Source organism: Vigna radiata, chromosome 8 (genome assembly GCF_000741045.1).
Source record: "Vigna radiata var. radiata cultivar VC1973A chromosome 8, Vradiata_ver6, whole genome shotgun sequence".
NCBI classification, from domain to species: Eukaryota; Viridiplantae; Streptophyta; class Magnoliopsida; order Fabales; family Fabaceae; genus Vigna; species Vigna radiata.
The window spans coordinates 1,986,342-2,003,240 of record NC_028358.1 but is presented as its reverse complement, the minus strand read 5'-3'; the positions used below and the strand labels follow the sequence as shown (position 1 = coordinate 2,003,240).

General features: G+C 30.7%; 1 protein-coding gene across 1 annotated transcript; it reads left to right on the top strand.

Moving 5' to 3' along the window:
- Positions 1–6,368: 6,368 nt before the first annotated feature.
- On the top strand, positions 6,369–15,889 carry LOC106771986 (ABC transporter G family member 22). Its single transcript, XM_014658081.2, has 11 exons — positions 6,369–6,496; positions 7,109–7,507; positions 11,515–11,582; positions 12,036–12,271; positions 12,596–12,751; positions 12,928–13,111; positions 13,344–13,652; positions 13,916–14,203; positions 14,478–14,762; positions 15,138–15,245; positions 15,393–15,889. Exons 2-11 carry the CDS (start codon positions 7,123–7,125, stop codon positions 15,612–15,614), a joined length of 2,241 nt encoding a protein of 746 aa, XP_014513567.1. The 5' UTR covers positions 6,369–6,496; positions 7,109–7,122; the 3' UTR covers positions 15,615–15,889.
- The last annotated feature ends 1,010 nt before the right edge of the window (positions 15,890–16,899 follow it).

Genomic DNA, 16,899 nt, shown 5'->3' with positions numbered 1-16,899 from the left:
CAATTATAACTCATGTTCTTCCTCTAGATTTTTCAAATTTGCTTCCCATGAAACAATTTGTTTACTATTTATTATGAATTACTAATGATTTGTTTATAAAAAAATTCAATACCACATAGATGGTTGTAACATTGACCAAACAAACTTATAAAAAGCATTTTTAATTTATCAAAATCTACATGATTTAAAAATTTATTATTTTACATACAATATAGACAATTAGATTTTTAAATTTGAAACTGCATAGAAACTATCTAAAATTTGCATTATTAAATTTATCTATTTGTACAATTTTAAACTATAAAACAATAATTTACTAATGGAATAGTATGAATTTTGACTTTTGACATTTAAGTTGGAATCTTTTTGTTAATGATGATGTGGAGATAGTTGAATTGAGAGTGATGAGAATTATCTCTAAGAATTGGACTAGGATTTGGGATTTGTATTATTAGACCTACTAAACTATAATTTGAGTGATTATTTTTAATTAATTCTTATTAATTACAAGTGAAAAATTAAGCTGATTAATTAATATTGTATTCATACAACTAGGACACACCTGAAGAACCTCTAGAAATAAATAATTGTACTTCTGCCTTGGTACCACGGAAATTTCAAACACCATTCTTAATAATTTATTATGATAATTGATGTGTATGCATGCCTTATCCTCATAGTGTGCCTTATTAACTCCAATAACTTGTGATTCTTAATTTTCCTTTTTTTACATTAAAATAATACAATATCATTATTTGATTAGACATTCAACTTAGCTTCAAATCATAGTTTAATGTTTATAGGTACATATATATAAGATTCTCATTTGATGAAAAAAAAAATCTACTATCACACTTAGTTATTATGGTTACATTTTTTACACTTATATCTTAACTCCAATAAAATTATACAATCAATTGATATTCATTATTTTTATAATTTTGTCTTTCCTCTAAAAAAAAAATAACATTTTGACAATGTAATAAAATTATACAACTAATTACTATTCATTATTGTGTCCTTTTTTTTTCTTTCTTTTCTTCACAATTAAAAAAAAAATATTTTTTCTAATGACTATAATGTCCTTAAAAATAAGTTGTCTTTGAGTATCAAAATATCATTTTATAATTATAAAGAAAGTAGAGATAGAAAAAAAGACATAATAATAAATTTTAACTTATGGTATAATATTTTTGAAGTGTCACCTCTTTATATATATATATATATATATATATATATATACACACACGTATATGTGTAAATGTTTTTAACCTATTTATTATTTTATTATTCAAATAGCGAATTATTTAAATTATTTACTAAAATCAACTATGATTTCTATTTTTCTTTTTCGACGGAGATATGAAAAAAAATTCAATATTAAAAATTTGTAGAAAAGTTAATTAAAAAATATCCGGATATCATCTTTAATATAACATTTTAAGATAATAAATTAATAGATATATATTTTTAAATTTTGTTATCAATTTTTATACAATATAAAATTCCAACTTACACTTAGACCTAACTATACTAAAATAATATGTATTTAACTTTCGAAAAAGGAATATCAATGTTCGATTAGTGAACTTAAAGATTATATTGAATGAAAGAAGATAGAAGATTGAGAAAGTAGAAATAATTGGATTGGAACAAGTGTGAGTGTATATTCCTTTAGAGTTGAAATGGAGAATTAGGGTATTACGTGGCGATTTGTCGTTGATCGAACAATGCCAAACAAGTCCTTTTTGGGCCACCGTTGTTCTTCTCCACACCTATTTTCCACTCATCACTCTTCCTAACCACAAACTTCTCAAATTCCTCTTTTATCCTTTTCTCTACACTCAAATTACTTCTATAGCCATCATCTTTTCTTCATTTTCTTTCTCACACTTTTTGTTACCAACCTTACCCTTCGACAAGAAGTTGACAGAATCAAAGCTGCCTCACAATATCATAAAAATTATTGTCTTTATCATTCACAAATTAAGCATTATGTTTCAATATTTGTGTTATGAATGTACTTTATAATATGTGTACCATATAAATCATCCAGTAAACACATTTATAAACTTATAGGTCGGTTAATTGTCACTAAAAATACTCTAAAATTTTCAGAATAATATTGACTGATGAGACAATTTTAGTTGGAACATTCAGTACTTTACATATTAAAATTATTAACATAAACTTAAAATGATTAATAATGTATAGTACACTTATGAGACATTGGATTGTAGTTTGATCAGTCATAACCAAAAGTTCACTAAAAATTTTATAAATACAAAGACAAGGTAAAATAAGTTGTATTTATTGGATATTTAAAACTCGACTGTAATAAATTATTGGTACGTGAGCGTAAGTGTTTTTAATAGTTATCCATTAGAGTAAGACAACATAAAATATGAAATAGTAATTATTGACTCACAATCTGAAACAAAATAAATATATTTTAGTTGTGTTAATGGATTTCATACCTATTTATGAAAAAAAAAAAGAGGAAATTAGAGAAAATTCTTCTTCTTTTAAACTTAACACAACCTAATAATAAAGGGAGATATGTAATTATTTATAGACTTTCAACATATTTTTATTGTATGCTTTTCAAGGCTACCTCAATTTAAAAGACAACATATTTTTATTTTAAACAATTATATTTAATATCTTATTTTATTGGGTTAAATATGCTTTTAGTCCTTGAAGTTTTACTGTTTTTTGGTTTTAGTCCCTACATGAAACACATTGATGGCATTTTGTCCTCTTAGTATGGAACATGTATGAATAGTCCCTAAAAATAAACGGCATTAATTTTTTGGTGAGGTGGCTAACGGCTCTGCCACGACTTCTCTGTACATTGCCTGCCACGTAGCATTTATTTTAATTTGGAATGAAATTAAGCATTTATTCCCTAACAGAAAGCTGCGTCATCACGAGAGTGGCTTCCGGCAGAGAAACTCCTCCGCATAAACCTTCTCCACCTTCCGATCCACATCGTGCAGGAACACGTCATGCCACTCGCGAACGCTTTCGAAGCAGAAGCTTTAAGCTTCTTCTCCATCTATGTTCTCACGGACCACCCAGCCTTGGGGAAAACATCTATGGCGCGACGATGGCGCGGCGATGACGCGTTGGCTGTTTTGTTCTTTTCCTTCCCTCTGTGTTGGTTAGTGACGCAAGGAGGGAGACTTCCTTCCCTTTCTCCATCTTTGGTTCGTCTTGCAGAGGGAGAGGGCTTCTGCGTTTCACGGTGAGGGTCTCTATTTGACGGTGGCCGGCGAAAGCAGCAGCGACCAGTTGCGAGGGATACCGGCGACGACAGCGGAGTGAATCGCGATCCCAATCTTGCAATTTAGGGCTCATAATCTTGTTTCTAATTTCGAAATTTGGGTTGTTGTTTCTTCCTTGCAGGTTTTGGTCTCGTCTTTTTGAGTCAGGGTTTGAAATGGGGATTTTGAATTAGGATTGAATTTTGGGTTTATGAAATTGGGAATTTGGAGGTTAGGGCTTTCAAAATTTGGGTTTCTTTTCTGATTTGTCTTTTAGGTTAGGAATTCTATTTCGTCTACGTTGATTCCAGGCATCAATTGGAGCTTCTGATCCTCTTTTCTCTTTTGGTATTTGAGAAGGTAAAGTTTTCGTTTTTGAATTTGGGTCTGGGGTTTCAACTCTTCGTGTTGATCTGAGTTAGGTTTCTTGAGCTCGTACCTTTGAGAGGTTGGTTTCGTTTGGCGTTTGGGTCTGACTATGGTTGTTTCCACCTTCAAGGTGGCCAGTGACGACGACCACAGGTTTCCACCGTCGTATTGGTTAGGTTTTCTTTTTTTATTATTTTATTTTGACGTGTAGAGAATACTAAAGGAAAGTGAAACGTGGCATGACAGCAGGATAAGAAGTGGTATTGTCGTTTGTTAAAGTTAACGCCGTTCAATTTTAAGACTAATAATACTAGTTTCAAAATTATGAGGACGAAATGCCATCAATGTTTCATACAGGGACTAAAACCAAAAATAAGTAAAATTTCAGGGACTAAAAACATATTTAACCCTATTTTATTCAATGACAACTTTGTATCTACAAATTGAATATACAGCATAAGAAATCAATTTATAAACGTCGAGAGAATTTGACATATTGTAAGTCTTTGTCTATACATAAATATATTGTCCTTTTGTAACTTTTATCATCAAAATTGTTCTTTCTTTTTTCCCACAAGTTTCAATATCAGAAAGTTTTTTGCGGTAACCCGTAGAGATTTGTACTGCAATTCTTGAAGGTACAAGGACGACAATGAAATTTGTTGAAGGTACAAGAGTGTAATGACAATGAAAATTTAATTTTTGACAAAGTACATGGCACCAATATATTTGAAGGAAGCTTCGTAGAAACTTCATAAAACACAGTACAAGTGAAATTGATCACTTGCAGCATTAATGATAATAATTTGTCCTTAATACACTTACTTTTTCTGTCACTAAAAACAAATTAGGGTTTTCGTTTATTTTGTTGTATTCTTTCTATCAATGAGACGTATCATAAAGAAGGTAAAAAACAGGTGAACAAGAATTATGTGAAAATTTTTATAAAATATTTTTCTGATATTTGAGCGTTTATAACTCTTGGTATTTGTAAAACACAAAAAGAAAATACACTTAATAGTTTTCTTTATGTGTATACACACGTGTGTAGAAAAAGAATATATATATATATATATATATATATATATATATATATATATATTTATATAGATACTTAATAAGTGTGTGCACTAGTTAGAAAAAAAATAAGAAAAAAAAATCTATTATATAAATTAAATTATGTGATGGGAAATGAGATTATGATAAGAACTAAGATAAATAAAGAAGAATAATTCATGTATACTAATATATGCTTATAACTAGAATTCTAAAAAGATAGAGAACATATATATATATAATAAGTGTGTGTACTAGTTAGAAAAAAAATAAGAAAAAATATCTATTACATAAATTAAATTATGTGATGGGAAATGAGATTATGATAGGAATTAAGATAAATAAAGAAGAATAATTCATCCATACTATAATATATGCTTATAACTAGAATTATGAAGATTATAGAGAAAGTAAATATTTTGTTCTATTTAAAAAAATCAACTACTTAATTAATTTATTAGGATTGAAAAATTATCAATTTAATTTATTGCAATGAATATATTTGTTTCATTCTTATAAAATCATTACTTGTTCACAATTCCTACATTAATTAGAGACATTCTAGTCTTAAAAGAAATTAGAGACATAGTCTTACAAACATGAATTTTAATAAAAGGCAAAATAGAAATTAAATGTTTGCAGGTTGAAAGTTTTATATATTCACACATTGGGAAAAAGACAAAAGTAGTATTTAAATATATATGTACATACTCTGCATCAACATGCTTGAATTCAGAATGAAAAGGTACTACACAATCATATCTTTCCACCATAGAAAACTCCAAAAACCCTACACTTCCCTCTTCTGCAGGTAACTCTCATGAAAGCAAGATCTCAAATAGTTAGCTACAGGTCCCTCTCCAACCCAGCAAACACCACTTTTCTGCTAAACATCATGCTTTCAATTTAAATTTCCATAGCTATCACAGATTACTATAACTGTTACTGATATAAAACTCATCATAATTAATTGTAATTATAAAAATATTGAATCTCCATACTGTTCTATTTCACTTTTTACAGCAATAAAAGACATTCATATTTCATTTTAACTTTATGAATCCACTGTCATATCAATGAATGTGACTGCATCAGATGTTGAAAGAGTTTGTATTACTGAACACATTAACAGTATCAGTAAACTTGTATAGAAAGTGACTTTTACATAGTATAAACTAAGATAATATTCTGTAAAATGAATTCTAGACAAAATGAGTATACATGATTACATGATTATGCTATTATGTATAACGAGAGTTTTGTCCTCATTAGAAGCACTTAATTAGCCGGCACATGAGCCATGAGTTGCCACCCTCACTCCTTTCATAAGAACATATATGGCTAAACAGCTTCATTAAATTCCAAAACCCTGACCTTTGACACCATTTCAACCTCATCCAACTAGTTGACACAAGCCTCCAAAATATGAGGAATTGCATGAATAATGATAATAATAATAATAAAATAAAAGGGTTGCATTAACATTACATGTTGGACGCGTGCAGGGAAATCATGGCCTTACCTAGCGTGCATGGAAGGTCCATAACGTGCAATCATATCTTGTCTAGTTCTTATCTAAAAAGATGGAAAACAGAATGATATTTGCAGTGAAGGGAAAGGGTAGTTTGGTAACTTCATGATTAGGGTCTTAATTGCCCTTTATAAGAGTGTGAGAGTCCTCTGTCCTCTGCATGATTGGATGTGTTAATTCATCGATAGCTGTTGTTTCTGAGTAGAGTTTTGGTCTCCTTTTCCATTTTGAGATCATCATCACCACTAAAAACAACTCTTTATTCTCCATCCAGGTATATTTTCTTCTTTCTTCCCTTATTCACTTCTTAAACAACATCAATAAAATCATATACCTATTCCTGTACTATATAATATACTTTAATGATAACATGTTCTTTTGTCTTCAATTATTACTCTTGGACTACTTTACTATTATTACCCAATTCCCCTCCAAAATTTTCAGCTTAGAAAGCAAAAAAACATACCAATATTTCTGTTATATATATACTATATATGCCTCCACTGTTAACATATATTCATATTATACATGTATAATTGGTTTTCATGAACTATCATATATTATAAACTCATGTGTACTAGTTTATATATATATAAACTATATTTGCTTGGCTACCAGAGAAATCTAAGGGTTTTATTTGTTTGATTAAGCTGTTTTTGAATCAATAATTGAATATTAAACTGCTTTATAATACAGAGAAAGAAGATATAATTTCTAGGAAGCATATTGAAACTCTTGTGTTAGGGCAATCTGTGTAAAACTTTGTTATGAGAAATCTGAAAACCGTGCTGCGGTTAAAAAAACATCAGACAAAGATTATATACCAAACAAATTTCTCTTGAAATATTGTCTGTTGAAAAACATAATTCTGTTACCATTTTTTCAGTGGTGACTGAGAACATGGAGAAAGCAAACAACACATCACTAGTGAGAACAAAATCTGATCAGTTAGTAGAGTCTATGGTGGCGGCAATGAAGTCGCCGCCGTCGAGCGACCACTCTGCCAACGGGATGGCAGAAGGTGGTGGCAACTTGTCGAGGAAGTCGAGTCGGCGGCTGACTGGCGCGTCACCGGGACGCGGCGGCGGAGGGAAGAACACTCACATAAGAAAGTCTAGAAGTGCTCAAATAAGCCAAATGAAGTTGGATTTTGATGATTTGAGCAGTGGCGCAGCGCTCAGCAGAGCCTCAAGTGCTAGCTTGGGACTCTCTTTCTCCTTCACCGGCTTCACCATGCCTCCTGAAGAAATCGCTGACTCCAAACCCTTCAGCGACGATGATATTCGTAAGTTTCGATCATCGCATGTTAATGCTAACTGCCATCATGCATTTTCATACTTAAATGTTTTCAAAACTATGATTCAAGTTCATAGCTTTTAACACAAGTTTTATCAGATAGTATTAAGTTATAATTGAACAATAATATGCCAAAAACACCTGGTTTTTGCTGACTCATGATTTTATCTTATTTATTGATATAATCTTTAATATTTCATGTTTTAATAAAGGGTAATCTAGGATTTTTTTTTTAAATTTAGTACTTATTTTTGTAAAATATATAATAAACAAACCAAATGAGATGAATTCAATTATTTTTTTGTTGTCTAGTATGATCCTTCTGGAGTCAATCATTCAATGATGCTGAACTCTTAGGTAGTTGAAAATGATGTCACTTTTAATATTTTATATTCAAAGGATAAATAAATAAATAATTACAAAAAAAATTTGATTATTGTAGAAAAGTTTTGGAAAATGAAATTCATACACTCATTCAAATCATTTTCCACATTTGTAAAATTAAGAATATGTATGCATAAAGTTAAATGTATACTACTTTTAATATTTCATTTTTATTCTTCTTTTAATTACACCAACTATCTAACTTCATACTCTTTATTATGAAATAAACAAAAGCACATAAACTAGCCATACAAATACAGTTCCCTAACCAAAATGCAACATGTTGCAAAAAGTATAACATTTTTTTATGAATAAAGTATACACTATCTGAATTTCACTAATTTAATTGAAAGAACAATGTTATATACCTCTGGTTTAGGTCTGTGTCGTGCAGCTATAGTAACCACAGAATATAGATGGTGTGTTGTGTGATGCAGATTTACTTCACAGATAGATTTCCTTTTTCTGATAAATAATAATGCAGAAGCATCTGCATTTATCAGAAAGACCTTTTAGCTAGGGCAAATACAGCAGAAAGTGAAGTACATGTGAAAAGTTAAAATCTCAAAATCTCATCATTTTCCTGTTAACTGCTAAAATCCAAACAAGTACACTCCCTATTGGTACCTTTCCGTAATCCACACCATATGGCTAAGCACCACTCATACTATAATGCCTCCAACAACCACACTTTTTTTACAGTAACATCACAACTCATACTATAATGCCTCCGACAACCAAACTTTTTTTTACAAAAATTGTTGAAAGATGTCTATAAGTTTTTCCTTTAATGAAATAAATTAATCTTTATCAACATCAACTTTATTTAAGTATTATGATTAAATATGAAGAGATTAGAAAACAAATATTGTGAGCACTTTTAAAAAGATGAAGGTTTAATAGGTTCGGAGGTCCCTATATTTGGGGGTTTGTTTCAATTGGGTCCTCTAATTTTGAAAGTGATCAATTAGGTCCCTAATTTTGTCAATTTGAATCAATAAAAGTTAAATGCAGTTAACGTGAAGTTTTTNAACATGTGGCACGCTGACGCTTCCAGGTGGCACCGTTTCAAGTGCATAGGTGGATTATAAAAGGGTGAAATCCCTTTTAATTTAGGGATTTCACCTTCAAATACACCCTTTTAATTTATGATTTCACCCTTTTATAATCCACCTATGCACTTGAAATGATGCCACCTGGAAGCGTCAGCGTGTCACATGTTCAAAAACTTCACGACGTTGCATTTAACAGAAAGACTATTATTGATTCAAATTGACAAATTTAAGGACCTAATTGATCACTTCAAAAATTGGAGGACCTAATTGAAACAAACCTCCAAATATAGGGACCTCCGAACCTATTAAACTAAAGATGAATTAATTTTTGAAATTTTTTTTCTTTTGGTATGAAAATATGTCTGTTTGTACTACTCATATTTTTTAGAAATAAATTTGAATTATTTAAATATAATATTTTTATTGCATGAGTTTTTGGTGTCGTTGTTTGTATTTATTTTAATTTATTTTTTTATATCCTAAAAAACATATAATTACTAAGAGATGTGATTCTATATTGTTAAATTGACCTTTTCTCATAATGATACTATCTTGAGATATGTCTAATTTTGAGAACAAAAAATCAATATTTATATATTTTTCATATTTTTCTTATGAAAACTTATGAATTAAAAACCATTTAAAAATAAAATAAAATTGGATAGATTTTACATGAAACAGGTTGTGGTAGATCTCGAAGATGGGTCCAATCTAAGCAACCACTTTAACCACAAAGCCCGTGATTCGAGATCCAAACAAACACAACTCACCCTAGTGGACCCCACATAACTGTCTCTTTCATTACACCAATCATACCTCTTCTCATTAATAATTCCATCACTATTTCCATACACATATCAATGATTTTTTTTTTTATCACATTGCTAACATTTATACTTATATTAAACATTGATTAACATAAACCATTTACACTAATTATGTCGTTTAATGACCCTTTTTAGATAAAAAAATCGATCCAATCATTGAATAGGATTTTCTATATAATGGATCAATTTTGTGAAAAGAAAAACCAATTGAAATTTCATTGGTTTACTTTATTTTAGTGTAGAATATTATATTGAGTATAAATAAACGTGTCGAAATAAAATATTAAAGAACATGTTAAATAATTACGTGAAAATTTTAAAAAAGTACTAAATAGTTTAATATTGGTCAAACTCATGCTAGCAAAATCACTATAAAAAGAGCAAGAGCAAAAGCTTATATAAATTGATGGTGACTCTAAAATAAGTTTAGAATAAAATTTTAAACTTGCTAATTTTATCACCTAAATATGCACTTCCTTTGTTATTTAAATATATCTTAAAAGACTCTTATTTTTTATTTTATTTATTTTATCAAAACACCCTTAATTCCACTAACATAGATGGTAAATAAAATTTATATTCTTCTCTCCAATTAAAATTGAAAATTTTATCGTTACAATTTTGAACATAGATGGTCAAACTCTAACTCAATTGTTCTCTCTCCATATATTTTTTATTTAAACATAATTTTGAAAAAAAAATATTACAATTATTAAGAAAAATTTTGACATACCTAAATTTTTTACATTTATGATACTATCCTTATCTGTTTTTTACTCTCTTCTTTGTTTAAAAAATACAAAAGTTTATATTTTTATGATTATTTTATTTTTATATTTTATGTCAAATGAATATAACTAACTAAATGAATTTTCTTAATTATCATAATTAGCTAGCTACGAGTATACCATATTTAGAGAGAAAAAACAAAAATATATTACTTCAAATTTAAATGTGATTGAGAGGAGAAATCTAACTATTTTTTAATAAAAATTAGACATTAAAAAATGGTTTATGCTTATAAGATGATTAGTTAAATATTGTACAATAATTATCTTGTGATATATTCATGCAATGCACTGTTCTCTGATGTGATTCATGAGGTGGCTTTTCATTTCATTGGAGAGACTTCAAACTCAAGCTTTTGATTTCTTTCTCCATGTTCCCATCCTCTCATATTTTTATTTTTTTTTCATGAGGTACTGTTATGCGGGGAACATGACACATTTTGTTGACTAATGTCTTCGAAAGACAATTTAGCTGTTAATTATGTCGTACCTATGGCTCCACAAAAAAGTGAATCTGTCTCTTTCTGTGTTTTTTTCCCATTCTTCCTTTTTTCTGGGAGAGCAAATTGCCTCATGCTTGGGCCCCTAGATTAAATTCAGTTTGACTTTTCACTTTCACCGCCATGAGGATGCAACTTCACTGGTTCATGTCAGTGCCTAACCATGGTCCATGCTACCCTACATGAGTTTTCATCACCAGCAAATGTTGCACCCTTTTAATGGATCATGTAGTGTCAGTGACATGAGAAGCATCCATGCATAGTTCATTCAGAATCACTTTAAAGATATTTACCTTTTCAGGATAACACCACCACACACACTTAGTCAAGATCAAGAACAAACACTTTTATTCATTTCTTTAGAGGTGAAACTGTAACGTGTTGGCTTCTGATTGTAGGAGAGCTTCTTTTTTATAAGGGTTGTTAACTATGTATGTTGCAGCTGAAGATATCGAAGCTGGACCTAGGACAAAGTTTCAAACGGAACCTACTTTACCCATATTTCTCAAGGTAATAATGCACACTTATTACATGTATAATTCTTTCCATCTCTACGTACACCATCCTCTTCCAGGATTCAAAGCTTCAAACTAAGTTTCTATTCAGTAATAATAGAACATGACTTTGATCTGGTCCTGTGTATTTCACCAGGCATGAATCAAGCTTCCTTTAACAATCAACTTAACCAATAGAACATGGCTTGCTAGCTTATGTAGCATGATCATCAGGTTCAGTCTTGTACTATGTTTCATTTCATGCAGCATCAGTGCACAGTACTAGTACTACCCCTTCTTCCAGTTAACCAGACAAATAAATTAGCAGTTCTACTTAAATATATCTTGAGATTTATAACATGGCTATATATAATGCATATATTCTTGTGCATTGAGCATAGTTGTGATGATGTGTTAGTGATGGAACACGCACATATAACTAGTTTTGTTCTTGCTGTGAAATGTGCAGTTCACGGATGTGAGCTACAAGATAGTGATCAAAGGCATGACAACAACTGAGGAGAAGGATATCTTGAATGGGATAACTGGTTCTGTAAATCCAGGAGAAGTTTTGGCATTGATGGGTCCCTCAGGAAGTGGAAAAACAACTCTTTTAAACCTTCTTGGAGGCAGGCTATGCCATCCTATAAGTAGTGGATCTATCACTTACAATGATCAACCATACTCTAAGTTCCTTAAGAGCAGGTAAAACACAAAAGTATAATAGCCAGATTTACTTTCTTATATGCTGGATACCACCACCTTACCAAGTGCATCTGCACAAACATATTCAACACTGAAAATGAATGGGGTACTTAAAATTAAACTAAAGAAATTATCTTTAAGGTAATTATTCTAAGAGTTAACCAACTTATCATATATAACAACTTATTCTTTAAGGTTACAAGTTTGTCAGTGATAAAAGTGTACTTCCATCAATAAGATAGAGGTTTAACACTATTTTTTCTTCAAATGGTGTGCTTATGTTTGTTTGTGTGGGCAAAATGAGTTACGTGAAACATGTGGCAGGATAGGATTTGTGACACAAGATGATGTTCTGTTTCCCCACTTAACTGTGAGAGAGACTTTGACATACGCGGCCAGGCTAAGGCTTCCAAAGACATTCACAAAGGAGCAAAAGGAAAAACGAGCTTTGGATGTAATCTATGAGCTTGGCTTGGAGAGGTAAATGCTTCCATTCCATGCTTAACAATGAATGTCTGAATTATTATGAGCACAAAGTCACATTGATAGAGAAAGACATGGTAAGGAGTGAAGAATAGAGCAGCATAACCATTTTACATGTTATTTACTATACTTAAATATGGAAGCCAATAGTTTATATTTTATGTATGAAAAAGGTGCCAAGACACTATGATAGGAGGTTCTTTTGTGCGTGGAGTTTCTGGTGGTGAGAGGAAGAGAGTTTGTATTGGAAATGAGATCATAATCAACCCTTCTCTTCTTTTTCTTGATGAACCAACATCTGGTTTGGATTCCACAACAGCCTTGAGGATCGTTCAGATGCTACAAGACATAGCAGAGGTATTTGTTATATCATAACATCCAAAGATTTTAGACCACACCTCATATCTCATGAGAAATACTGGCATACCCTCTTTAATTGAAGATCTTTTGTTCTCTGTATGAACCTCAATGCATATAGTTATATTCCAATTAATTGCAATTTTAGGCTGGTAAAACAGTGGTGATGAACCTTTAAGATTTCTTAGCCATGCCTAAACCTTTATCACTAGCTTGTTAACTGCAATTTTAGGCTGGTAAAACAGTGGTGACAACAATCCACCAACCATCTAGCAGACTATTTCACAAATTTGACAAGCTGATCCTTCTGGGAAAAGGGAGCTTGCTTTACTTTGGAAAAGCATCAGAAGCAATGACTTACTTCCAGTCTATAGGATGTTCACCACTTATTTCCATGAACCCAGCAGAGTTTTTGCTAGACCTTGCCAATGGAAACATAAATGATGTCTCCCTACCCTCAGAGTTGGAAGATAGAGTGCACATGGAAAATGCAGAAGCAGAAACACCAAATGGGAAACCATCACCAGCAGTTGTACACGAGGTAACCATCAAAGCACTTTGTAATATTGCATTTGTAAAGAACTTGCACTCTAAAATTAGAAATTGGTCATGGTAGATATGAATTTTAAAGTGATACTGTACAAAAGTTCTTTACATTATCAGTATGTAGACCATAGTATGTACAAAAGTTCTTTACATGACAAGCAAATTTTATGTAGTTTAGTCTTGAGTTTTAACATCATTCAAGTATAAAGGATATCAAGATGAGAAAACACTGGTCTCACAAAAGATGAATTTTAACAGTATCTGGTGGAGGCATATGAAACTCGAGTAGCAGAAACAGAAAAGAAAAGACTAATGATTCCTATACCTCTTGATGAAGCAGTGAAGTCTAAAGTGTGTTCTCATAAGAGACAATGGGGAGCAAGTTGGGATGAGCAATATTCCATATTATTTTGGAGAGGAATCAAAGAACGTAGACATGACTATTTTAGCTGGTTAAGAATCACTCAAGTTTTATCTACTGCTGTCATCTTAGGATTGCTCTGGTGGCAATCAGATACTAAAAACCCAAAAGATCTGCAAGATCAGGTAAGCTATTTCTGCTAGTCATAAAAACAAAGGCAAAAAAAGTACATATACACATCTAGAATATTGAAAACATCCCTTTTCTGACATATTCTCTATCATTTATTAGAATTTAGAATTCATTGAAACTTATAGTTAAAGACATTTTGAGAGTGTTAAGAAATTTTAGTCAATTTTAGAAAAAATGTACAATAGAAAGTGTTAGCTTGTATTTTCTTCACTAGACATGCTATTACAAGAATGAACATTGCAAGATACTGATCTTTGTGGATTGCAGGCAGGATTGCTATTCTTCATTGCTGTTTTCTGGGGATTTTTTCCTGTTTTCACTGCAATATTCACATTTCCTCAAGAAAGAGCCATGCTGAGTAAGGAGAGAGCAGCAGATATGTACAGACTAAGTGCATACTTTCTGGCTAGAACCACCAGTGACCTTCCACTTGACCTCATTTTACCAGTGCTTTTCCTACTTGTTGTTTATTTTATGGCCGGTCTCAGACTCAGTGTTGCACCATTTTTCCTCACAATTCTCACTGTCTTCCTCTGTATAGTGGCTGCTCAGGTATGCATTTAGTTTCCAATCAATTAGAAAACACAACGAATATGAATGACAATGCAAAAAAATTTCATAGTATCCATATTATTATCAAACATTTGAGTAAACAAACAAGAAATTTCCAGACTATTTTTCGTTCCTTTGAATAAAACAAGTAAAATCAAAATAAGGAATTCTTTATAATAAGTCAGTATTTCAAACCAAATTGACTCTAAATACAGTTTCCAGTTCTTACTATATTGTTGGAAGGAACACATTAACTAAAGATAAAGTCAATTCTCAGCATATAAGTAGATGCAAATCTCACCTTACAAGTTGGTTTTGTAAGATTGAATTAGATTTAAAAGAAATTCACTTCTTAACACGACTTATGTGAAATAGGGACTTGGACTAGCTATTGGAGCCACATTAATGGACTTGAAAAGAGCAACAACTTTAGCTTCAGTTACTGTGATGACCTTCATGCTGGCTGGAGGATTTTTTGTGCAGGTAAACAAACATTCCAGTCCTTATTGCATATAAAACATCAAACCAATCAAGAAAATTGACACAGTTTTAAATGTCAAATTCAATTTATTTGGACTAGTTATTGTTCAGAAGAATGTTTAACTTGTGATCCTAAACTAACTTTGGCAGAGAGTACCCATATTTTTTTCATGGATTCGGTACATGTCATTCAACTACCACACCTACAAACTTCTGCTGAAGGTGCAATATGAACACATTTCACCAATCATAAATGGTATCAGAATTGATAGTGGTGCAACAGAGGTAGCTGCTCTAATAGCCATGGTTTTTGGCTACCGTTTCTTGGCATATCTTTCTCTAAGGAGAATGAAACTTCAATCTGGAGCTTAACTTAAACTTCACTCTTTGCTGAATGAATGAAGAAGACTCACACCAAATGGTGCACCTAGGTAGCTAGAGCTTCTGGCTTTTTTGATTTAGTCTTGTGAATATTGTATTTCACTTAGCATTAGCATGGTGAAACACATCAACAGTGCAAGCAATCACATGTTATGATCATAGGCGCAGCTTTATCTGGAGAATTCAGATACTTGTTTTGGAGAGATTCTTAACTCTGCAACAATGTTTAATTGACTGAAGTTTATCCATTTGCTACATTCTAAGCCTTTCTGAAATGACAATTCTCAAGAAATCATCAACAAAAATGTTTGATTTAACCCAAAAAAAAAAATTGCTTTTAATTTGGAGTTAATTGTCCACTTGATTGACATATTAGGTGAGTAATCACCACCCATATGATTGGTATGCAATATTAACTATTTAATAAATAGTTCAACCTAATCTATTTAATAAAATATTATCTAATTCTATCCATTGAAATTGACCATGTTAGTATGGAACTTAAAAATAAACACTTAATTGTTTCAATTTTTTAAAAATTAGAATTCAATTAAGATAAAAGAAAAATATAAAGAATCTATATGAGAAAAGTTGTCAGGATTAAACCTTAAAAGTATTATTTGAACCTCTAAAATTATTAATTAAGATTCACTCTTATTTGTAAGATAAAAAGAATACACAATATACAAGTTAAAGAAAGCTTTATCTATATGTCTTGTGTATTGAAATGTTTAAGGTTGTTTAGAATTTACAAATGTAATATTTTTCTAACAAAAATTACGGTCATCTACTTGTACATTAAACTGTGAAAAAGCCACAATTTTTAAGATGAACTTATTTTTTCAAAACAAAAGTTGCCATGTATATGACTGGTTCAATTTTTCAGTACTTTAAAATAAAGTCTAGATGCATATGGAGACTTTTTACTACATTTTTTATTAAATGATTTTTTCATATTTAGTAACTTTTATTAATTTAAATTTAAAAATTAAACTTTATAGTTATACATTTCTTTATTATATTTCTAGAAATAATCATTAGGTGTTTATATTTTTAAGATGTAATTAGACTTTTTTTAGATAATAAATTTTGAATAAAATTTGTGTAAACCAGGCTAATTTGAGTTTTGATGATTAAAAATAAAAGTAAACTATGCTAAATATTTATACTGAAGTATACATTTTCATTTTATACAAATAGATTAAGATTTTAAACTGGAGATATCGATATACATGATAATGTCTAACATAAATGTATTTTGAAACCAGAGAATATG